We start from the raw sequence: 24081 nt of genomic DNA on the forward strand, positions 1-24081 counted from the left end.
TTAAGAATAAAACACAAAAGGTAAGAAAATTGGGTTACATGTAAAAGTAAATTTGTTTGTTAAAACCAGAGTACATTCTAGCAAAAATTAACACAGGAGAAAGTGTGGTTTAAAAAATGAGTGATGTCTCTTTCCCAAGTCCTTTGATTTGTATATTGTCACCTCTCCTCTCCAGTTTTCAAAACCAAGAAATCCCCAGGAGAGGCCAATCCCAGAGGTCCATTTAGCAGTGTTGCTGCCCAATCTCAGCATAACAAAAGGTGCCTTGGTGGTGGCCCTTTCATGCAAATAAATGAAGGCTAAAGAAGCTCTGGTTGTAGGTGGATTTGGCAAGACTGCTAGTCCACAGGTAGAAGCTAAAAGGAAGTAAAAAATCAAAACGCTCAAGAAAACGGACACAATTTGGAATGATCAAAGATGTCTTTATAAAGTTTTTCATGACTTCATTCTAAATATACAGAATAAAAAATGGTGTCCGCTCATTTGTGAGACACCAACCAGATTTTCCTTATACTGTCTCAATTTAAAGATCAGTTTCCCCAGAGGGTGTGCAATGCATCATAAAATGGCCTTTTTTGAGGGTGGGAGAGGAAGGGATGGGCAGGATACCATATTAAATTATATCATGATAGACATGCAAGACTGTTATCCAAACTAGACAATTTATATACATTTTGATGACTTAGAAAAACAAAGCAATCATTTGTGACAAGCCTAAAAAGCTTGATATATTTAACATAAACTTAAGAACTTGTTTTGTGTGGTGGGAATTCTCTAATTGTGTCGTGTGGACCTTTTGAGAGGTAATAAACAGAAGGTCAGTTTCTGTTAAGTTCGCTGCTGCACATTCCATTCCACCCTAATAAAATACAACCAGGACTGAATGGAGGGTGGATACCTTACCTTAAAACACAAAGGAAAAGTATGTCAGTGCAAAATATGGACTAAACTGCTTTCAGGAAAAATGGTTTTAAAATTGATACAGGGTGGAAAGGGAATTTTCCTTCCTGGTTTGGAGTCCTCCCAACTTAAGGCAGAACCCATTCATTTTAGTTTCTGTAGTTAAAAATTCTTTCTCTGCTTATTTAGTTTTCTCCTCTGAGTTCAATCGCTGCTGGATTCGTTTGGCATAACTTTGTGCCATGGAGTTAATGATAGACAGGATGAAGTAACACACCATCACAACAACCAACTTCTCAAACATCCAGGACAACCAGTTTTCCCCCTGCAGGAACAAATGAGAAACAATGCAAAGAGAAATCAGTCATAGAGAAAAGGGGATCATCTATAATAATTCAAAAAAAATGAGAACTTGAAGCTTATAACTGATGAAGCCTAAACAATTAAAACCAAAAAGTATGTGTCCCCAGCTACCCTGACATCTACATTCAGGCCTTTATATACTCAGCTATCTATCCAGTTATCAAGATTTTCACTTGTTGGATATAAAGTGAATGTTGATTCATAGACTTTAGAATGGGTGAGAATTTGAGGTCATCTCTTTTTTTAAACTATGACCTAGGAATAAAGCCTTTGATTACATTCTACTCTCTGAAGTTGCCATGTCAATACTTGTTGAGTATTGTCAAGACAGTTAAATATTTTTGTTCCAGCATCAGCAGCTGTTTAGCTGTTTTTAAAATATAAGTCTACTTTGGAGGTCATGTTTCCTCAACTAAGGGCAGCAAAGGGACACAAGAAGACTATAAGGCCATTAAAAAAAACAACTGTGCTTCCTTTAAGTTTCCCATTTCAGGTTATTGCTTACTCATCCTCTTCTAGTCATTTCCCCTTGCCACAGAACACTTTACAGAAAAGAAAGGCTTAGTTTAAGTTACATTTTTAAAATTCAGTTATGTTAAGAGCCTGGTTTTTTAAAAAAAAAGGAAAGCAAAGATTGTTCTCCCTTAGCTGAAAAGAAAAATAGAGCAAAAATGAAGGAAGATATTTCTCAAGTTAACTCAGAACGTCTAATAGTTATGCTGTAAATTTTAACATTTTAGTCCACTCAGGAAGTTTATCTACTAATGTATAATTTAAGATAAAGGCCAAAAACTTGTTTTATATAACAGAACCGTTATTTTCCATTAGTACTATCTTTGTTTTGGGGAAAAGATGCACAAATCAGAAGTTATACTTTCTCGTTTAAGACAAAGACAAATTTCCCAGAGGAGTATATGCAGACAGCCTCTAAGACTGGCCAACAAACCTCACTCTATTTGCCTAAAAATGCGAGCGAGAGAAGTGACTGTAATTTCAGCCTAAAATTGCCCAAGGGAGAGAAGAAGAAACAGGAACAAAGTCTTACCTGTGGTGTGCCCATTTCACTTTTGTGATGAAGCTTCTGCCGCTGAGCCTCCAGGTATTCCTGGAATGGCTTCTGCAGAGATGGACCTATGCAGGGGACAGCACTGGAAGCAGGGTACAGTAGCCCAAGGAAAAAGATACATTTGGGAAGAAAAGCAGGAAAAACATTTAAACAGAATCCACTTACCACCTAGACTCAAAAAGCAGGGGCTGAACAGAAAGACGAATAAAATTCAACAGAGAGCTGCTGAAATCCCATCTACTTTTTTAGTGGATAAAAATTTTTCCTCTAGCAAATTCTTAAAGGAGCAAAATCTCCCCCATCAACATGTCTGGGAGGAACTAAGAGCTGTAAATGAGAAGTCACTTCTTGCAGGAGTCTTCAGAGTGAGGACAGCTGGGCTGACACTGCACACTGGTGTGGCACAAAGAATAAAATGAATGACTTCTGAGAAGTCCCACATTTATCACCACCAGTTCCTGTAAGAACTGGTTTGAACCGATTAATAAGGAAATGACTTATGCTTGTGTCATCCCTTAGTTGAAAAAGAAACTGCCCGCCCTCTCTCTGACTTGTCCCATCTTCTCAGAGGGGGGCGGTCCTTTCTCAATCTAAGTCCTTATTAGGACAATCTGTGCGTCATCCTTATCCAAAAAGAATGCATTAGCAAATTTGGGAGGTACCTCCCACTAGTCAGAAGTCAGTGATTAACAAAGGAACAAAGAAGGAACTATGAACCTTGAATTATTTCGTGGTTTATGGTAGATAGTTTGCACAGAAACTCAAGTACGTTACTAAACAACTTGTTCTGAGATTATTGGGATAGTGACCCCTGATAAATTTATGTACTCGAAGCTCCCTCTCACCCAGAATACGTGGAGGCGGTGCTGTTAAACCGGTTTGGTAGCTGTAGCTACCAGGCTCTATTTCAGACAGGCTTGTAGGCATTTTTAAAATGGTAACTTGGGGCTACTTATAAAATCAAACATCTCTATTTTCTGTACCCTTTAATCAATCTGTCACACTAGGGCTAAAAGTAAATAAACCCAAACTCTTTCGTAGGGCCAGCAAAAAGCTGTCCAATATGAATTTACAACGGTGTCTAATGCTCTGCTCTATTAAGTAGACTGATATAAATTAACTTCACTCTTTTCTAGAACAATTCAGTTACTGCTTTTTATAACAAAAGCAGAGGAGTAGGAGAAATTTTTTTCACCACTATATTTACCAGAAGCTAACAAATTCCTGACTCTTGGCTGATACTTTTCTTTAATCCTATTATCTATTAACCACCAGACACTTAACTGAGTCCCTATTCAGTGTACAACACTATGAAACCCCACCCCCAAACAAACGGCAAAGAATAGTGCATGCATACAAGGAACTTAAAATCATGTGGATTTAAAACATATGTGCGTGTACATACAGAAACAGGAACTGATCAGTGTACAAAAGAAATGACAATTTAAAATTATTATTATTTTTTTTGAGATAGTCTTACTCTGTCACCTGGGTAGAGTGCTGTGGTGTCATGCATAGCTCACAGCAACCTCCAACTCTTGGGCTCAAGCGATCCTCTTGCCTCAGTTTTTCATTGTTTAGTAGAGACAAGGTCTCACTCTTGCTCAGGCAGGTCTTGAATTCCCGAGCTCAAGCAGTCTGCCTGCCCCAACCTCCCAGAGTGCTAGGATTACAGACGTGAGCCACTGCACGGGGCCTATTTTTAGTAGAGATGGGGGTCTCATTCTTGCTAAGGCTGCTCTAGAACTCCTGAGCCGAGCAATCCACCTGGCCTTGACTGCCCAGAGTGCTAGGATAACAGGTGTGATCAATATTAATTTCTTGGTTTGGAAGATAGATACTAAAGGAATTGGAGAAAGAAAAGAGAGATCAGTGTGAGATGACCTTGTCAAAAAGGTCCTTTGATGAGTATGAAGGATGTAACGTCTGAACAAACATAAAGCAAAGGTGGAGGTGATACTGATTAGAAGACCTGTGACAGACATCAAAGATGAAGATGGGTGAAGTCACATTCTATAGTCTCAGTCTCTCTCTCATTGTCTATCTATCTATCATTAGTTATGTACAGAAGGGAGATGGGAAGGAAGAGTAGAAAGAGGAGTTTTATCTATAACTATGAACAATCAACTGAGATAAGTCACTGCCTTCAAACCAGCCTCTCATTTTTTTTTTGGGGGGGGGGAAGGGGGACAGGATCTCACTGCCACCCAGGCTAGAGTATAGTGGATTATAGCTCATTATAACCTCAAACTCCTGGGTTCAAGTGATCCACCTGCCTCAGCCTCTTGAGGAGCTAAGATTACAGGTATGCATCACCATCACTGGCTAATTTTATTTCTGTTTATTTATTTATGTATTTTGAGACAGAGTTTCCTTCATTTCCCCAGGCTATAGTGTTATGGCCTCAGCCTAGCTCACAGCAACCTCAAACTCCTGGGTTCAAGTGGTCCTCCTGCCTCAGCTTCCTGAGTAGCTGAGATTACAGGCACCTGCCACAAGGCCTGGCTAATTGTTTTCTACTTTTTTTTTTTTTTTTTGTAGAGACAGGGTCTCACTTTATGGCCCTCGGTAGAGTGCCGTGGCCTCACACAGCTCACAGCAACCTCCAACTCCTGGGCTTAAGTGATTCTCTTGCCTCAGCCTCCCAAGTAGCTGGGACTACAGGCACCCGCCACAACGCCCGGCTATTTTTTGGTTGCAGTTAGGCCGGGGCCGGGTTTGAACCCGCCACCCTCGGTATATGGGGCCGGTGCCTTACCGACTGAGCCACAGGCGCCGCCCATTGTTTTCTACTTTTAGTAGTGATGGGTGTCTCTAACTCCTGAGCTCAAGGGTTCCTCTCATATGGCCTTCCAGAGTGTCAGGATTACAAGCATAAGCCACTGTGCCTGGCCCATGCCTGGCTAAAAAAAAAAAAATTTTTTTTTGATGGATGGGTGTGGTGGCTCATGCCTGTAATCCTAGCACTCTGAGAGGCAGAGGTGGGTGGAACTCTTGAGCTCAGGAGTTTGAGACCAGGCTGAGCAAGCGTGAGACCCTGTCTTTACTAAAAATAGGAAAAAGAAATATAGCCAGGCATTGTGGTGGGCCCCTGTAGTCCCAGCTACTCAGGAGGCTGAGATATGAACATCGCTTGAGCCTAAAAGTTTGAGATTGCTGTGAGTTAGGCTAATGCCATGACACTCCAGCCTGGGCAACAGAGACCAGAGCTCTCACAATCAAATACCATATGTTTTAAATAAATTGTAAAATATTTGAAACCTAGGTATTAAATGTTATATAGCCACGTATTTGACAAATCCTCTTAATCTTTTACTATGTATTCACTGAAATTTTAATTACTTCCATTTCCATTTATCTCTGTAAACAATGGCTTAGGCTACTGATAGCTTATACAAAGCACTACTATACTGGAGTTTTCTTTTTTTTTAATTTTTTTGTAGAGACAGAGTCTCACTTTATGGCCCTCAGTAGAGTGCCGTGGCCTCACACAGCTCACAGCAACCTCCAACTCCTGGGCTTAAGCGATTCTCTTGCCTCAGCCTCCCGAGTAACTGGGACTACAGGTGCCGGCCACAATGCCCGGCTATTTTTTGGTTGCAGTTTGGCTGGGGCTGGGTTTGAACCCGCCACCCTCAGTATATGGGGCCGGCGCCCTACCGACTGAGCCACAGGCGCCAGCCTGGAGTTTTCTTGATGATAATGATGATGATGATTATTATTGTTATTACTTTAAAGACTAGTAAAGTGTAAAGTGAATTAGTGAGAAGGTTTAAGAATAAAACAAGCAGTTCAATCTGTAACTGACTTGTGAGTAATCAAGTGACATAACTCACTACCTTTGGACAAGCCAAGTTTTCTTAATTTTTGCTAAAGCGATTTTAGTAACAAACTAGATAAAAATTGAAATTACATTGTCACTCTTTTTTTTTTGTAGAGACAGAGTTTCACTTTATTGCCCTCGGTAGAGTGCCATGGCGTCACACAGCTCACAGCAACCTCCAACTCCTGGGCTTAGGAGATTCTCCTGCCTCAGCCTCCTGAGTAGCTGGGACTATAGGCGCCCACCACAACGCCCAGCCATTTTTTGGTTGCAGTTAAGCCGGGGCTGAGTTTGAACCCGCCATCCTCGGTATATGGGGCCGGCGCCTTACCGACTGAGCCACAGGCACCGCCCTACATTGTCACTCTTAACACACATTTAAGGCAAACAATAATGCCAGCCTGCAATCTCATCTCTCAAGTTCTTTTCTTTTTTGTTGGGAGACTGAATTCTCACTCTGTTGCTCCAGACTAGAGTGCCATGGTTTACAGTTCACAGCAACTTTAAACTCTGGGTGTGTGTGGGGGCTCACAAGGGTTGGGCAAGAGAATTACTTGCCCATCCCTCCCCAGTAGCAGAGACTACAGGGGCCTGCCATAAAGCCTGGCTAATTTTTCTGTTTTCAGTAGAGATGGGGGTCTCACTTTGCTCAGGCTGGTCTGGAATTCCTGACCTTAAGCAATCCACCCACCTCTGCCTCCCAGAGTGCTAGGATTACAGGCTTGAGTCACCTCACCTTGTGTTTCTTTTTCTTTTTTGAGACAGAGTCTTGCTCAGTTGTCCAGGCCAGAGTGCAGTGGCATCATCATACCTCACGGCAACCTCAAACCCCTAGGTTAAAGAGATCCTTTTGCCTAGTCTCCTTAGTAGCCAGGGTGTACTGTGCCACCATATCCAGCTAATTTTTTGTGTAGAGACAGGGTCTCACTGTGTGGCCCAGGCTGGTCTGGAACTCCTGGCCTCAAGCAATCGTTGGCCTCCAGAAGTCATTGCAGGTGTGAGCCACCCCATGCTGGCTTACCTCAAGTTTGGGGGTAGGGAGAGAGAATTTCCATCACAGCTCGGTGGTTTCTATAGTTGTCTTAGAAAGTAGCCTAAATACTATTCCCTTAAAGGTATTAAATTCAGAGCAATCTTATGCTCCCTGCCAGGAATCATATCTCAACCCACAGTGAGTGAGTGAAGTCTTCTACCTGCCATTAGGCTCTGATTAAGTTTAAAGAAATACAATATTGTGGGATAGGACATAAAGCTGGAGGAGAACAAACACAAGCACAGCTATTTTTCAGTCAACTGTGAGACTAACATATACTTAAACTAGCCTTGTAAATAGCCATTTGTTCTAGGTAAGATGAAAGCCTTAAGAAAAAGAAAGAATATGGGCGGCACCTGTGGCTCAGTGAGTAGGGCGCCAGCCCCATATACCAAGGGTGGTGGGTTCAAACCCAGCCCCGGCCAAACTGCAACAAAAAAATAGCTGGGCGTTGTGGCGGGCGCCTGTAGTCCCAGCTGCTTGGGAGGCTGAGGCAAAGAGAATCACATAAGCCCAAGAGCTGGAGGTTGCTGTGAGCCATGTGACGCCACATCACTCTACTGAGGGCAGTAAAGTGAGACTCTGTCTCTACAAAAGAAAAAAAAACAAAAAAAAAAAAAGAAAAAAAAGAAAAAGAAAGAATAGCTGGGCATTGTGGCGGGCGCCTGTTGTCCCAGCTACTTGGGAGGCTGAGGCAAGAGAATTGCTTAAGCCCAGGAGTTGGAGGTTGCTGTGAGCTGTGATGCCAGAGCACTCTACCCAGGGCAACAGCTTGAGGCTCTGTCTCAAAAAAAAATAAAAATAAAAAAAGAAAGAAAGAAAAAGAAAAAGGAAAGGAAAAAGGAAAAGAAAAAAGTTAAAAGTTCATCTCATTTGCTTTTACTTGCTATGGACCTGGTGGGCAGAAAAACTGGAGTTGGTGGTAGTATATCAGTATTTTCATTCATAGCACAAATAACAAATGTAACATCAAAAACACATTTCTGCTGGGTATAGTGGCTCTTATCCTCCCAGCACATTTCTGCTGGGTATGGTGCTCCTATCTCAGCTATGTAAGAGGCTAAGACGGGGGGGGATCACCTGAGCCCAGGAACTACTGGCTATAGTGCATTAGCACTGACCCTGTAAATAGCCAGAGCACTCTAGCCTGGGCAACACAGCAAGTCTCCATCTCTAAAACAAACAAAACCCAGGCTCTACCGTGCCAGTGGCTCACATCTGTAATCCCAGCACTTTGGGAGGCCAAGGTAGAAGGATCCCTTGAGCTTAGGAGTCCAAGTCAACCCTAGGCTACACGGAGAGATCCTATGTCTACAAAAAAATTAGCTGGTGCATGCTTGTAGTCTCAGATACTTGGGAGACTAAAGCAGGAGGATCACTTGAACCCAGCAGTTAGAGGCTGCAGAGGGAGGCCTTATCTCTAAAAACCAAATCAAACCAAACCTTCAGAAATGCAAACAAAAGATTTCTTCAATTGGGTGGTGCCTGTGGCTCAAAGGGATAGGGCGCCGGCCCCATATGCGGGAGGTGGTGGGTTCAAATCCAGCCCCGCCAAAAACTGCAAAAATAAAAAAAAAATAAAAATAAAAGATTTCTTTAATTTAAGAAAAAATTCCAAGCCTATTCAGGGCTCCAAACTGGTTTCATGGGAACAATATTTTCCCATGCTTATACACTTAGTCTCAAGATAAACTTCTTTGCAAACTTAAATACTATTTAAAAGATCCATTTAGGGTGGCACCTGTGGCTCAGTGAGTAAGGTGCCGGCCCCAAATACGGAGGGTAGTGAGTTTGAACCTGGCCCCTGCCAAACTGCAACAAAAAAATAGCCGGACATTGTGGCGGATGCCTGTACAGCTACTTGAGAGGCTAAGGCAAGAGAATCATCTAAGCCCAAGAGCTGGAGGTTGCTGTGAGTTGTGACGCCATGGAATTCTACTGAGGGCGACAAAGTGAGACTCTGTGTCTAAAAAAAAAAAAAAAAATCCATTTAAAATAACCAATCTGCAAGCAAAATCTATTATTTTTTATAGTGTTTAGTACATATGTTACTCTGCTTTTGGAAATCACTTATCTGACAAGAAATCTGTATTTTAAGTTCTCCCCATATTTTCATTATAAAGGTCTGCATTATTCTCTGATTCTCTGTATCCACAACCATCAGAAAATCTTCCAGAGGAGGCATCACAACTGGACGAGGTTGTAGAGTGTGAGTGGTGTGATTACTCTCATTTTTTCACAATGCTTAAATTTTCATTTTTGGTTAACATGGAGCTTGGGAGTTCAAGACCAGCCTGAATAAGAGTAAGACCCCATCTCTACTAAAAATACAAAAATCAACCAGGTGCTGTGGCAGCCACCTGTAGTCCCCACTACTTGGGAGGCTAAGGCAGGAGGATCACTTAACTCCAGAAGTCTGAGGATGCTGTGAGCTCGGCTGAGGTCACAGCACTCTAGCCTGGCCAACAGAATGAGAGTGTCTCAAAAAAAAAAAAAAAAAAAAAAAGGCAACAAAAAACAAACAGAAGTCTCAGGAAGGTCCTTCAGCAGGTATTCCAGAAGGCATAGTTAATACAGGAGATGACAGTTCCTTGTGCATATGGCCACTGAATTGAAGACCTTCAAGTGGGACAAGATGTGGAGATGGGAGTAGCATAGATAATCCTGACCTTGTGTAGGCCCAGGTTAACGTTACATGCGTTTCTGCCTTAGCTGTTGTTATTGTTGTTTGGGATTTTTTTTTTTTTTTTTTTTTAGAGACAGAATCTTGCAGTGTTGCCCAGGCTGGTCTTGAACTTTTTGACTCAAACAATCCTCCTGTCTCAGCCTTCCCCCGAACACTTGTGATATAGGTACATGCCACCATGCCCAACTTCTTGTGTCTATTTTTTTTTTTTTTTTGAAATGGAGTCTCAGTTTGTCTCCCTTGGTAGACTACTGTGGCATCACAGCTCACAACAATCTCAAACTCTTAGGCTCAAGCGATCCTCTTGCCTCAGCCTCCCTAGTAGCTGGGACTATAGGTGCCTGCCATAATGCCTGCCTATTTTGAGAGATAGGGTCTCGAACTCCTAAAGTCAGGTGATCCACCCCACCTTGGCCTCCCAGAGGGCTAGGATTACAGGAATGAGCCTCCATACCTGGCCTCGGGTATACCACCTTTTATCCTTTATACCATATTTTTACTGTACCTTTTCTGTGCTTTAGATATACAAATACCATCGTGTTACAGTTGCCTACAGTATTCAGTACAGTAACATGTTGTATAGGTTTACAGCACAGGAGCAAGAGGCTATACCACATAGCCTAGGTGTGTAGTAGGCAATACCCATTTTGGTTAGTGTAAGTACATTCCAGGATGTTCCCACAAGGATGAAACCACCTAAGGATACATTTCTCAGAATGTATTCTCATCGTTAAGTGACTCATGACTGTATTATTTCTCTTTTAATGTTTCTTCAACAGAACCTTTTCAAGTCACTTGTCTGTTTTATAAGGGTTAGTTTAAACTAGAAATTCTCACATATAAATCTGATTAATGGACCATAGAAAAAACATAATTTACAATATGATAAAAGTGAAAAAATTATAGAGGGGCCCACCGTAAGCCTCTGGTGTATGGTGGAACTCTTGTCTTTCCTTAGGCTATCTTTGTACTCTCTTTGACAGGTGATTTTCTTTTCTTTTCTTTTTTTTTTTTGTGGAGACAGAGTCTCACTTTATGGCTCTCGGTAGAGTGCCGTGGCGTCACACAGCTCACAGCAACCTCCAAATCCTTGAGCTTAGGCGATTCTCTTGACTCAGCCTCCCAAGTAGCTGGGACTACAGGCGCCCACCACAATGCCTGGCTATTTTTTTGTTGCAGTTTGGCCGGGGCTGGGTTCGAACCTGCCACCCTAGGCATATGGGGCCAGCGCCCTACCCGCTGAGCCACAGGCGCCGCCCTGACAGGTGATTTTCTTACGGGGATTGAGGGAGCGCCCATCAGACCTAAGCTACATCCTCAATATATGTATAGCCATATAAATTTGTGTACATGTGTTAATACAATAATGATTACAAATATATACAGAAAGGAAAATAAAATGAAAATAAATATGAAGAGAACTTCATGTTAGTCCCGCTCTGATGGTAGAGACCACTGCTTCCAACCATGAGGCTAAACTATGAGGGTTACAAATATATCTTGTTCCCAAAAGGTAAAAAAAAAAAAAAATCTTAAGGTTTAGTAAGTAGACCAATGCAATACAAGACTATTAGATAATATATCAGAGGGGAAAAAAGCCATTTCCATAAAAATGTAGATTAAATGTCCCCTTTTTTTCTCATTCTTATGGGCAACTAGAAAGAGAGCCTTTAAGAATCTGGATAGACAAACCTGAGACTAAAAACCTGTGTCCACAGTTGTACATTTTAATTACATTCCAAATGAATGTAATTAAAGGTCTTCAGAATTTTCTTCATTGAATGAGGATCACTGTATGTAAATCAATAAATTAAATTTATTCTCTGACCCCAGAGAATTCTTCTATAATATCAATAGAGATTTGGACCAGGAGCATAGTATTAATAGTAGAGCTATAACTAGAAAATGATCCTCTTCTATCTAAAGCCAAGAGACTCTTCTGCTGAAGGGAATGAATATTACATTTAAGGTACTAGCAGAGTGTATTTTCAAGAATGAACCCTCCCTGCACTGCTGTTAAGGGGCTGATGTGTCATCCCCGTAACAAAGGTAATGAGGGTGTGGTAGAAGTTCAGCAGCAGGATGGACTAGCAATTCCCTTTCTCGGTAACAGTCTTAGAAATAATTCTCCCTTTTCAGAAATATGCACATTTAAGTCAAACATTGTAGGGTTAAATTTTCCTCCTCACCCGCTAGGCAGTGATCTAAACAGGCTTAACGGCTAGTATTTTAATGAGTTGTCATTTCCTGTCAGATAAAGATTCTCACAGTATTTAACCACTGGTTTCCCTGGGGACCAACCAATACTAGAGCTCTATTCATAGTGACTCAGAATGGACCTCAGACTCCTGGCCTGATTAAACAATGATAGATTACCCTCCACATGAAACACTGCTCAGAAAAGGGTGGGGGTGGAGGGAGGTGCAATCTTTCTAAAGAAGCCAAAGGCCATCATGCTGTCTCTCATTAATATTTACAGCTTTCCAGCTCTCAGAGATTAGAGGAAAAACAGGAAAAAAAAATAAAGATACCATTTGTTAATTAATTAATCCAGAAATAAGTAAATGAACTGGCGTTAAATGAAAATCAACATATGTAACCTGGTAAAAATAGAACTTAGTAATCTTGTGTACTTGGAATTAAAGTATTATATCTTTATCATTTAAATGTATCGAGTATGAATATTTGAAGCTGATATTATAAGAAAAAACTGTTAACTGATGTATTTTACTTGCTTTGGATCTAAAAAGTGGTACCTCACCCAAATCAAGAAATCAAATTCCTTTCTCCAAGTTCAAGGACTTCTTAAAGAAAAGAAAAAAATCAAGATCCCAGTATCTTGGAGGAACACACTAACAAAATAAATTCAGGATGAAAATTATACTCTATAATAGAAAATCTAGGGCTTTCTTATATATATGTTTGGATTGATAAATCTCCAGCACCTTCTAAAACTCGTGATTCAACCTCAGGATTTGGGATTAAAACATCTTGGATTTTCATTCACATTTGTGCCCCTTTCAAATGATTAAAACCTCTTTTGTACTAAAGTTAGTACATTATGTGCTGAGTGGTATTATATAAACACATGACACCATCCATTTCTTTCTGGCTGTGGAGAATTAAGAGCATTGCTTTATCCAGGTGTATTTTATCAGGTGTATTGTTGCTATTGCCTCACAGCATATTTTTTACCACAGAAGAATTTAAAATTGCCCTTGCTTTTGAACATTTGGAATTGTTTTCTCTGAGAATCAGAAGGAAGGTAAGATTTCCTTAAAAAAAGCAGCTACTCTTTGAAATATGGTAACATTAAAGGGAAGCTCTCAAAAATAAAACCAGCCTTGCTGCAGAATGTAGACTTGAGTAGCAGCAACCAGGCAGGTGTTCTTTACATTAATGAATGAGGCCAGAGCTAAAGAAATGGTTTACAAGAACCAAGTAAAGGCTTGGCGCCTGTGGCTCAAGCAGCTAAGGCACCAGCCACATACACCTGAGCTGGCAGGTTCAAATCCAGCCCGGGCCTGCCAAACAACAATGACGGCTGCGCCTGTAGTCCCAGCTACTTGGGAGGCCGAGGCAAGAGAATCGCTTGAGCCCAGGAGTTGGAGGTTGCTACGAGCTGTGATGCCACGGCACTCTACCCAGGGGGACAGCTTGAGGCTCTGTCTCAAAAAGAAAAAAACAAGAACCAAGTAAAACTGATTAGTTGCTGAAACAAAACCCAGTTAAAAATCAACTGATTTGGGTGGCGCCTGTGGCTCAGTGAGTAGGGCGCTGGCCCATATACCGAGGGTGGTGCACTCGAACCCAGCCCCAGTCAAACTGTAACAAAAAAATAGCTGGGCGTTGTGGTGGGTGCCTGTGGTCCCAGCTGCTTGGGAGGATGAGGAGGGAGAACTGCGTAAGCCTAAGAGCTGGAGGTTGCTGTGAGCCCTGTGACGTCATGGCACTCTACTGAGGGCTGTAAAGTGAGACTGTCTCTATTAAAAAAAAAAAAAAAACAACAAAAAAACCCAACTGATTTCATTTATAGAAAATAACAGACTGCTGACCAAGCTGCCAAGCTGGGAGGGCAGTGGTATAATCATATTGCACTACAGCTCTGAACTTCTAGTTTCAAGGGATAGGACTCAGTCTTCTGAGTAGCTGGGAGTGAGAGTGTACTGCACCCAGCCTGGTGATTGCTTTTTATAGTGACAGCTGTAGCCTGGCTTGAATACTCACTGAGATCTAACAACAATGAAAAATAAGCAATAAAGAGCTGAAGACCCAAAGGCCAAGATGAAAGAACAGTTTATAGAATTTAAAATTTTAGGTGAAATGGAGCTGAAGCTTATTGCCCTGGAGATCATTGAAAGTGAGCACAATAGGCTAGGGCACCAGCCATATACACTGAAGGTGGTGGGTTCGAGCCCAGCCTGAGCCTGCCAAACAACACTGACATCTACAACCAAAAAATAGCTGGGTGTTGTGGCGGGTGCCTATAGTTCCAGCTACTTGGGAGGCTGAGGCAAGAGAATCACTTAAGCCTAAGAGTTGGAGGTTGCTGTGAGCTGTGACGCCAAGGCATTCTACCAAGGGCGACATAGTGAGACTCTGTCTCAAAAAAAAAAGAAAAAAAGGGTGGCGCCTGTGCTCAACGGCATAGGGCACCTGCCCCATATGCCAGAGGTGGCGAGTCCAAACCCAGCCCACGCCAAAAACTACAAAAAAAAAAAAAAAAGAAGTAAAAAGGAAAAAAGAAAGTGAGCACAATAGATGATTAAAATAAGACAGTATGGCTGCGCCTGTGGCTCAGTGAGTAGGGCGCCGGCCCCATATGCTGAGGGTGGTAGGTTCAAACCCAACCCCGGCCAAACTGCAACAAAAAAATAGCTGGGTGTTGTGGTGGGCGCCTGTAGTCCCAGCTGCTCCGGGGGCTGAGACAAGAGAATCGCGTAAGCCCAAGAGTTAGAGGTTGCTGTGAGCCGTGTGACGTCATGGCACTCTACCGATGGCAGTAGAGTGAGACTCTCTCTCTACAAAAAAAAAAAAAAAAAAAAAAGGCGGCACTTGTGGCTCAGTCGGTAAGGCGCCGGCCCCTTATACCGAGGGTGGTGGGTTCAAACCTGACCCCGGGTGAATTGCAACCAAAAAATAGCTGGGCGTTGTGGCGGGCGCCTGTAGTCCCAGCTACTTGGGAGGCTGAGGCAAGAGAATTGCTTAAGCCTAGGAGTTGGAGGTTGCTGTGGGCTGTGTGATGCCATGGCACTCTACCAAGGGCCATAAAGTGAGACTCTGTCTCTACAAAAAAAAAAAAAAAAAAAAAGACAGTAGGGCAGTGCCTGCGGCTCAAAGGAGTGGGGCGCTGGCCCCATATGCCAGAGGTGGCAGGTTCAAACCCAGCCCAGGCCATAAACTGCAAAAAAACCCCAAAAAACAAAAAAACCAAGAAGACAGAAGCTGGCCCAGTGGCTCACTACTGAATTCCAGCACATTGGGAAGCTGATGTGGGAGGACTGCTTAAGCTCAGGGGTTTGAGACCAGCCTGAGCAAGAACAAGACTCCATCTCTACTAAAAATAGAAAAACTAGCTGGGCACTGTGGCAGGTGCCTGCAGTCCCAGCTACTCAGGAGGCTGAGGCAAGAGGATCACTTAAGCCCAAGCGTTTGAGACTGCTGTGAGCTATGATGAGGCCACAGCACTCTACTCAAGGTGACTCTGTCTTAAAAAAGAAAAAAAAAAAAAAGTGACAGTATTGCTGGAATTTAATCTTGCCTACAAATAATGCAGTCATTCCAAAGATTAGCTAGGCAGAAAAATCACTAAATACAAGTAGATAACTAAGAAAAAAAAGTCATGATCTCCACCCTGAAGGAACTCAATCTAGAAGGATGGTGGGGAGAAAAAAAGCACTTAAATGCAGCAGCTTGAAACTGGAATGCTGGTGCAAATCTCCAGGTTCCAGCAAATTAATCTTATTGCCTTCTACAGTGATCCTTCAATTCCCCCTTCACTATCTGAAGACATCTTGCAATCTTTACTCCAGTTTTCAAGAAAGAACTGGTTAAAGAGGGCAACCAATCCACTCTTGTTCCTTGATCCTATCTCCATTCATCTCTTACCATTTATAGTAGAACCTCCATAGCTGACCAACTCCCTACATTGACCATCTCTTTAAGTTGGCTAATTTTCATAGACTGGACATGTACACTACAGTAGGCCTAGTTCCTTATGGTGACCACCTCCGTATGTTGACCAGTCTGTTATGGTCCCTAGGGTGGTTAACTTATAGAGGTCCTACTATATATGAATTTAACTTCTTGTGCCTTGGTTTCTCCATCTGTGACAGTGAAGTAATGTCACAGGTTTTGTTACAGATATTTTTATTACTAATTTTTTTTTTTTTTTAAGACAGAGTCTTGTTCTGTTGCCCAGGCTAGAGTGCAGTGACATCAGCGTAGCTCACAACAACCTCAGACTCCTAGGCTCAAATGATCCTCTGGCCTCAGCCTCCTGAGTAGTTGGGGCTATAGGTGTATGCCACCATGCCTAGCTAATTTTTTCTATTTTTGGCAAAGACTGCTTTTGCTCTTGCTAAGGTTGGTCTCAAACAGGATCTTCCTGCCTCAGCCTCCCACAATTCTAAGATAACTGTGTGAGCCACCAGAACTACCTTGGTATAAAATATTAAATGAAAATTTATGTAAAGCATCCTGCATAGGTTGGTCCTTACTAAATGTTAATTTGCTTCCCAGACCCTTCCTCTTTTCCTTTGAATTTTCTTCTTTTTAAAAAAATTTTTTTTTAATATTTTATTTTATTATTATTATTATTTTTCTGTTCTTCCTTTGGCAATTCTCTTTCCCTTTGCCTCCCCAGTAGCTGGGATTATAGACACCTGCCACAATGTCTGGCTTTTTTTGATGTTAGTGGAGACGGGTCTTCACTCTGGCTCACTCCTGCTCATATTGGTCTCCAACCTCTGAGCTCAGGCAATCCACCTGCCTCGGCCTCCCACAGCGCTGGGACTACAGGCGTTGAGCCACCACGCCTGGCCTGAATTTTCTATATCTAGCTTTTTACTAAGTAGAGTCTTACCCTTAGCCTACAATTCACAATAGTCTCTCCTATTTATGAATGGATATATTCATTTCATTAGTAAATATTTCTAACAGGGCTGGGCATGGTGGCTCACGCCTATAATCCTAGCACTTAGGAGGCCGAAGCGGGTGGACTGCCTGAGTTCACAGGTTTGGAGACCAGCCTGAACCAGAGCAAGACCTCGTCTCTAAAAAATAGCCGGGTGTTGTTGTGGGCACCTGTAGTCGCAGCTATTCCGGAGGTTGAGGCAAAAGAATCGCTTGAGCCAAACAGTTTGAGGTTGCTGTGAGCTGTGATGCCATAGCACTCTACCTAGGGCAACAAAGTCAGACTCTGTCTCAAAAAAAAAAAAAAAAAATTTTGTAACAGAAATATAGTAGGCCCAAGTGTCAGGATATGTAAACTACCATGAACATGAAGAGGAAGGAGTTTTCCTAAACTGAAGGAGGTTAATGTTAAAATTAGAGGGTACAACTGTGTCTCAGCATCTGGGATCGTGAACCCTATGTTAGACTTTAAACTATATCCTATTTTCAGATAATAAAATATAATATAAATATTTATGTTCCACACTTCCATACCTGTTTTTCTGATTATTTTATAATGATCAAAGTTGAACAGAATCAAGTGTATAGACCATTTTATATTTTAAAATGAAAAGGATAGATTTTATTTCCGTAGAAAAAAAAGTCCAGGTTCACATAGCTCATTCTGACCACTTTCCATTGAGCGAGGAACAAGAAACAACATTCAGATTCAAGTACTTAATTACTCACTGGTTAAAAAGATCTCCCTTGCCAAAGGCAAGCCTGACTCTGAGGTCAAACATCAAGTTAAGTCAGAAATAGGAGACAGCAAAGAAGAGCATGGAACATTCTGTAACTGGTAAGTCCCTGTTCCAGCCAACTCCATTCCTTAGCCCTCAAGTTCAATGACTGAGTTATGGAAACTTTTCGTGTGTGGTAAAACTGGGGACTTTGTCTTCTAATAAGACCCTGGCAACCTGACAATGAGCCAATGTTCTGCATATGGTTGTTTGCGAGTCACATGCTTAATGTTATTTTCTGGGAATTCTCATCTACTGTTTGGTGAGAATACTGGAACATGTCATTTTAGTAATGCTTTTAAAGTTAGTTTTGGTTATGCTTTTTGAGAAATATGTACAGGTCTTTCTCACTGTAGAAATGTTAATTAAATAAAAATTAGTTTTAAATGGTAATTAAAAAAAAAGAGACCATAACAATATACTGCCTTTTTCATCTTGAAAGTTCTCTGCTCTTTGATTCTATCCTCTGACCTATTTCAACCTAGGATAACAGAGTTTAAAAGCTGTTACATGCCTAATCTTTTTAGAGAAACTTTTCTCTATTCACCTGCTAAACATACCATGAACAAAAAGACTGTTATCTATTTTCTAACATCTCTCAGAATATGTGACTAATTCATTATATCTTTTTAGATTTACGTATATTAACTAGATCAACCTTGTTAGTGACCAATAGTTAATAAAGATACCTTCTCCTAAACCTAACAGCAATGGCAGCTACTTTCTAGAACAGTGGAAAAAATAAATCTATTAATTATAATTTCTAATTGTGAGATGAAAACTTTAAATATTTGGGGTAGGGCCTATATTCTCTCTGTGATCTTAGGATTGTCATACAATGACATATTATAGTAAAAATACCATGGGCCTTGGGGTGGCGCCTATGGCTTAGTGAGTAGGGCACCAGCCCCATATATTGAGGGTAGTGGATTCTAATTGCGCCCCGGCCAAACTGCAACAAAAAGACATATATTGACAGGAGAAGCCCTTTGGGCAGTCATCAGCATAGCATTCAAACCTCTGTCAAAATACTATTAAATCTGACCAACAGAGATGGAACTGCCAATAGTGATGCTTTTCTCTTTCCATGCTATCTGGGGGGGGGAGAGTAAACAACCTGGCCTGGCAGGCCACAGGTACATCAGTGTGAGTTTGTTCAAATTTGGCCTTACACAAAATCAAGAGTTGAAGTACCTGCTTATATCTCTTTTTGTCTTAATGTCTCTTTTTATTCACCTTTTCCCCTTTTCTTGCACTAAAAAATGCTCATGGAAACAATATTCAAAACAGCAGAAACATGGAAATAACCCAAATGTTCATCATTGGGAGACTGGATGAATAATCAATCACCAATAAAATAATGTATAGCAGTCAAAATGAATAATCTTTAGTAATACACAATACTAGCAATATATTAAGTGAAAAGTCTCAAAAGATTACATATTATGGCTCCGCGCCTGTAGCTCAGCGGCTAGGGTGCCAGCCACATACACTGGAGCTGGCAGATTCGAACCCAGCCTGGGTCTACAACAAAAGATTACATATTATATGATACCCTCTTCTCTTTTTTTGTTTCTATATGATACCCTCTTTATTGAAAGGTTAATAAAACAAAAATAAAAATATTTCATTCTAGCAACTATAGCTAAAAAGCAAAATAAAATAAAAATTACATAAGTAATTTATTTACAACCTCTCTCAGCTAATTTTCTTGCCAGTAGGAAGAAAATATGCATAGCTGAAATTAGAAGCAATCTAATAATACAGCCAGGCATGTTGGCTCATACCTGTAATCCCAGCACTGTGGGAGGCTGAGGCAGGTAGATCTCTTGAGCTTAGGAGTTTAAGATCAACCTGAGCAAGAGTGAGACTCTGTTTTTATGAAAAACAGAAAAACTAGCTGGCATTGTGGCACTGTAGTCACAACTTCAGGGGAGGCTGAGGCAGGAGGATCACTTCAGCCCAAGAGTTGAGGTTGCTGTGAGCTATGATGCCAAGGCACTCTAACCAGGGCTAGAGAGTGAGATTCTGTCTCAAAACAAACAAACAAACAAACAAACAAAAAAACCCCAAAACAAAGAAACTAATAATAAATATTACAACATTACAATATTATTAGTATGTTTAAAAAATAGTTTCTTTCAGAATTATTTGTGTAATCTTTGATGAAAGGTTTTCTTGGCTAAAGGCATTTTAGGGCGGCGCCTGTGGCTCAACGGGTAGGGCGCCGGTCCCATATGCCGGAGGTGGCGGGTTCAAGCCCAGCCCCGGCCAAAAAAAAAAAAAAAAAAAAATAAAGGCATTTTACTGATCTGGGATAAAGTCAGCTGGGTGCTTTCTTTAAGGAGAGGGATTCCCCAGGTGACACAGTACAGAGACCCAGGCACTGAGAAGTCTACGTTTTCATCTCTAGTTGTAGAAACTGTGAAAAATGAGACTTTAAGAACACAAGCAGGGGCGGTGCCCGTGGCTCAGTCGGTAAGGCGCCGGCCCCATACACTGAGGGTGGTGGGTTCAAACCCGGCCCCGGCCGAACTGCAACCAAAAAATAGCTGGGCATTGTGGTGGGCGCCTGTAGTCCCAGCTACTCGGGAGGCTGAGGCAAGAGAATCACTTAAGTCCAGGAGCTGGAGGTTGCTGTGAGCTGTGTGAGGCCACGGCACTCTACCGAGGGCCATAAAGTGAGACTCGGCGCCCTTAGCACAGTAGTTACGGCGCCAGCCACATACGCAGAGGCTGGTGGGTTCAAACCTGGCCCAGGCCAGCTAAACAATAACAACTGGAACAAAGAATAGCCAGGAGTTGTGACGGGTGCCTGTAAGCCCAGCTACGTGGGAGGCTGAGGCAAAAGAATCGATTAAGCCCAAGAGTTTGAGGTTGCTGTGAGCTGTGACAACACAGCACTACCGAGGGCATCACAGTGAAACTGTCTCAAAAAATAAAATAAAATAAAATTGGGCAGTGCCTGTGGCTCAAAGGAGTAGGAAGCCAGCCCCATATGTCGGAGGTGGCGGGTTCAAACCCAGCCCTGGCCAAAAAAATAAATAAATAAAATAAAAAAGAACACAAGCATCACAAGCAATATTAAACTTGAGACAAAGCTTTGGCATGTCAAGTCACTCATATTAGTGTGTTTCAAGTAAGTTATAAAATCTTTGGTCATGGGACATTTCACATTTTGACTGGGGTTGGGAAGGTTATCAGTGGCCTTCTGAAGTGGAGAAGAAATGCTCCTCAGAGAAACATGTTCAAAATTAGAACAACTAAAGTGGATGAGAAAGAAGACAAACTGGCCTGTGGCAGAGTTCATATTCAAATCTAGCTTTGTTCTGTCCAAAGGCTGTGTTCTTTTCACTCTACCACTCCCTAGTTGTCCTTACTTCTGGGACTCACTTTTCATTCTTCCTTGTCTTCGTCTCTTATACTTGTTATTTTAAAGTAAACTGTTGCCAGCTTTTCTCTCTCTCGTCTTTTGATTTTTTTTTTCTCTATTATGGCTGTTTATCACTCCTTTATTTGTGGGTGCATAGTTTTAAATATCCTTGAAGCTACTGCCTTCCAGATTTTACCAATTCAGTTTGATTATTTCCTACAATTTAGAGTTTTGAGTAGGATGAAGGGGAAAACAATTGAAGGAGAAACCTTCTACAGCCAAGTTAGAGGCAGTACTTTCAGTTCCACTCAACAATGTGTCTAGTGAGCCAATCTGTTTGCCTTTTCTAAAATAAATCACTAATCTATTTACTATGATATGAAATTAAAGTTAAGTCTACTCATAATGCATTCTTTTGGCTAAGTGCAGCGGCTCACGCCTGTTATCCTAGCTCTCTGGGAAGCTGAGGAGAGTGGACTGCCTAACCCCAGGAGTTTTAGACCAGCATGAGCAAGAGTGAGACCCCATCTCTACTAAAAATAGAAAAACTATATTGGTGTAGTGGCATATCCCTGTAGTTCCAGCTACTCGGGAGGGTGAGGCAAAAGGATTGCTTGAGGCTAAGAGTTTGCGGTAAGCTATGACCCCACAGCACTCTACTGAGGGCGACAAAGTGACATCTATCTCAACAACAACAAAAAAGCATTCTTTTCATTTAGCTTAATCTTTAATCTAGGTGTGGTGAGTCTATTTATTAATTTTCTTTATTTTTTAAAAATTAATTATTTTTTATTAAATCATAACTTTGTACATTGATGCATTTATGGGGTTCAGGGTACTGCTTCGATATACAATGTGAAATGTTTACATTGAACTAAGTAACACATTCATCTATTTACTAATTTTCATGTGAACATTTACATAGGGTGGACATAAAGTTCTTGTGAAATTTACTATGTTAAATTTTATTTTACTTTATTCTATTTTTTGAGACAGAGTTTTACTATGTTGCCCTTGGTAGAGTGCCATGGTGTCACACCTCACAGCAACCTCAAACTCTTGGGCTCAAGTGATTCTCTTGCCTCAGCCTCCCAAGTAGCTGAGACTATAGGTGCCTGCCACAATACCCAGCTATTTTTTGTTGCAGTTGTCATTGTTGGTTAGCTGGCCCAGGCTAGGTTCGAACCCGCCAACTTTGGTGTATGTGGTTGGCGCCATAACCACTGTGCTATGAGCACCGAGCCTGTTAAACTATTTTAAATTGCACATGAACACCCTGTATTTAAAAGCATTTCCTACTTCAAAATATAAGAAAACAAATGGCACCTTCAGTTGGAGAGTCCAATAAAAGATAATGTTATTACTGACAAAGGCAAAAAATATACCCTTTGGCATCTGGTAATAAAGCATTACTATCATTTGCCAAGTCTGTTTATTAGGGTGTTTAATACATTATCTAAAAAAGAAGCTGAAGTAACCATTGTATACAGTACTGAGAAAAAGATGAGGATATGAAGACAATCCAACATTGTTTTCTCTCTCTCTTTTTTTTCTTGCAGTTTTTGGCTGGGGTTGGGTTTGAACCCACCACCTCTGGCATATGGGGCCGGCGCCCTACCTCTTTGAGCCACAGGTGCCGCCCCTTTGTCTTCTCTTGAAAATAACTTTTAAATATGACACCAACCATCTAATTCAATAAAAAAATCTGAATCCAGTGGATCTTGAATATCAGAATCACTTTATGTAGGCCGGGTGCAGTGGCTCACACCTGTAATCCTAGCTCTCTGGGAGGCTAAGTCAGGTGGATCTTTTAAGTTCAAGAGCTGGAGACCAGCCTGACCAAGAGCAGGACCCTGTCTAAAAAATAGCCATGTGATACCCTCAATGAATCCCCAACAATAAAAAAAAAAAAAAAATAGCCATGTGTTGTGGTGGGAGCCTATACTCCCAGCTACTCAAGAGCCTGAGGCAAGAGGATAGCTTGAGCCCAAGAGTCTGAAGTTGCTGTGAGCTATGATGCCATTGTACTCTAACCAGAATGACAGAGTAAGAGTATGTGTCAAAAAACCCAAAAAAAAGGGCAGCGCCTATGGCTCAAGGGGTAGGGCGCTGGTCCCATATGCCGGAGGTGGCGGGTTCAAACCCAGCCCCGGCCAAAAAAAAAAAAAAGAAAGTAAGAAAATAAAGAATTTGTCATTAAAAAAAAAAAAAAAATCCCAAAAAAAAGGGGCGGCGCCTGTGGCTCAGTCGGTAGGGCGCCAGCCCCATATACCGAGGGTGGCGGGTTCAAATCCGGCCCCGGCCAAACTGCAACCAAAAAATAGCCGGGCGTTGTGGCGGGCGCCTGTAGTCCCAGCTACTCGGGAGGCTGAGGCAAGAGAATCACTTAAGCCCAGGCGTTGGAGGTTGCTGTGAGCTGTGTGAGGCCACGGCACTCTACCGAGGGCCATAAAGTGAGACTCTGTCTCTACAAAAAAAAAAAGTTTTATGCAAAACTGTCTTATCTTTCTTTCTTTTCTTTTGAGACAAGAGTTTCATTGTGTCGCCCTCGGTAGAGTGCCATGACATCACAGCTCATAGCAACCTCAAACTCTTGGACTCAAGAGATTCTCTTGCCTCAGCCTCCCAAGTAGCTGGGACTACAGGAGCCCACCACAACTCCCACCTATTTTTTGTTGCAGTTGTCATTGTTGGTTAGTGGCCCGGGCCAGGTTCAAACCCGCCACCTTCAGTGTATGTAGCTGGTGCCGTAACCACTGTGCTATAGGCGCCCAGCCAAAAAACTATTTTATCTTTAGGATCTGCTGAAATTTTTCTTGAGGGGCCATCTGGTAGAGTTTAAAACTAATGATTATCTTTTTTTGAGACAGAGTCTCAATCTGTTGTCCTGGGGTGAGTGCCATGGTGTCACAGCTCATAGCAAA

At 41.7% G+C, this 24081-nt stretch overlaps 1 protein-coding gene across 3 annotated transcripts in view; it reads right to left on the reverse strand.

The window, feature by feature from the left end:
• Positions 1-401: 401 nt before the first annotated feature.
• Positions 402-24081, reverse strand: part of VMP1 (vacuole membrane protein 1) — a 156465-nt gene continuing 132785 nt past the window's right edge. For all 3 annotated transcript variants that reach the window (XM_053569065.1, XM_053569067.1, XM_053569066.1), the window contains 2 exons: positions 2309-2411; positions 402-1225 (listed from right to left, as the gene is read on the reverse strand). In XM_053569065.1, the coding sequence (XP_053425040.1) occupies positions 1082-1225; positions 2309-2411 (247 nt within the window). In that variant the 3' untranslated portion in view covers positions 402-1081. The remainder of the gene's footprint in view (positions 1226-2308; positions 2412-24081) is intronic.

The sequence above is a fragment of the Nycticebus coucang genome, chromosome 18 (genome assembly GCF_027406575.1).
Source record: "Nycticebus coucang isolate mNycCou1 chromosome 18, mNycCou1.pri, whole genome shotgun sequence".
Taxonomy (NCBI): Eukaryota; Metazoa; Chordata; class Mammalia; order Primates; family Lorisidae; genus Nycticebus; species Nycticebus coucang.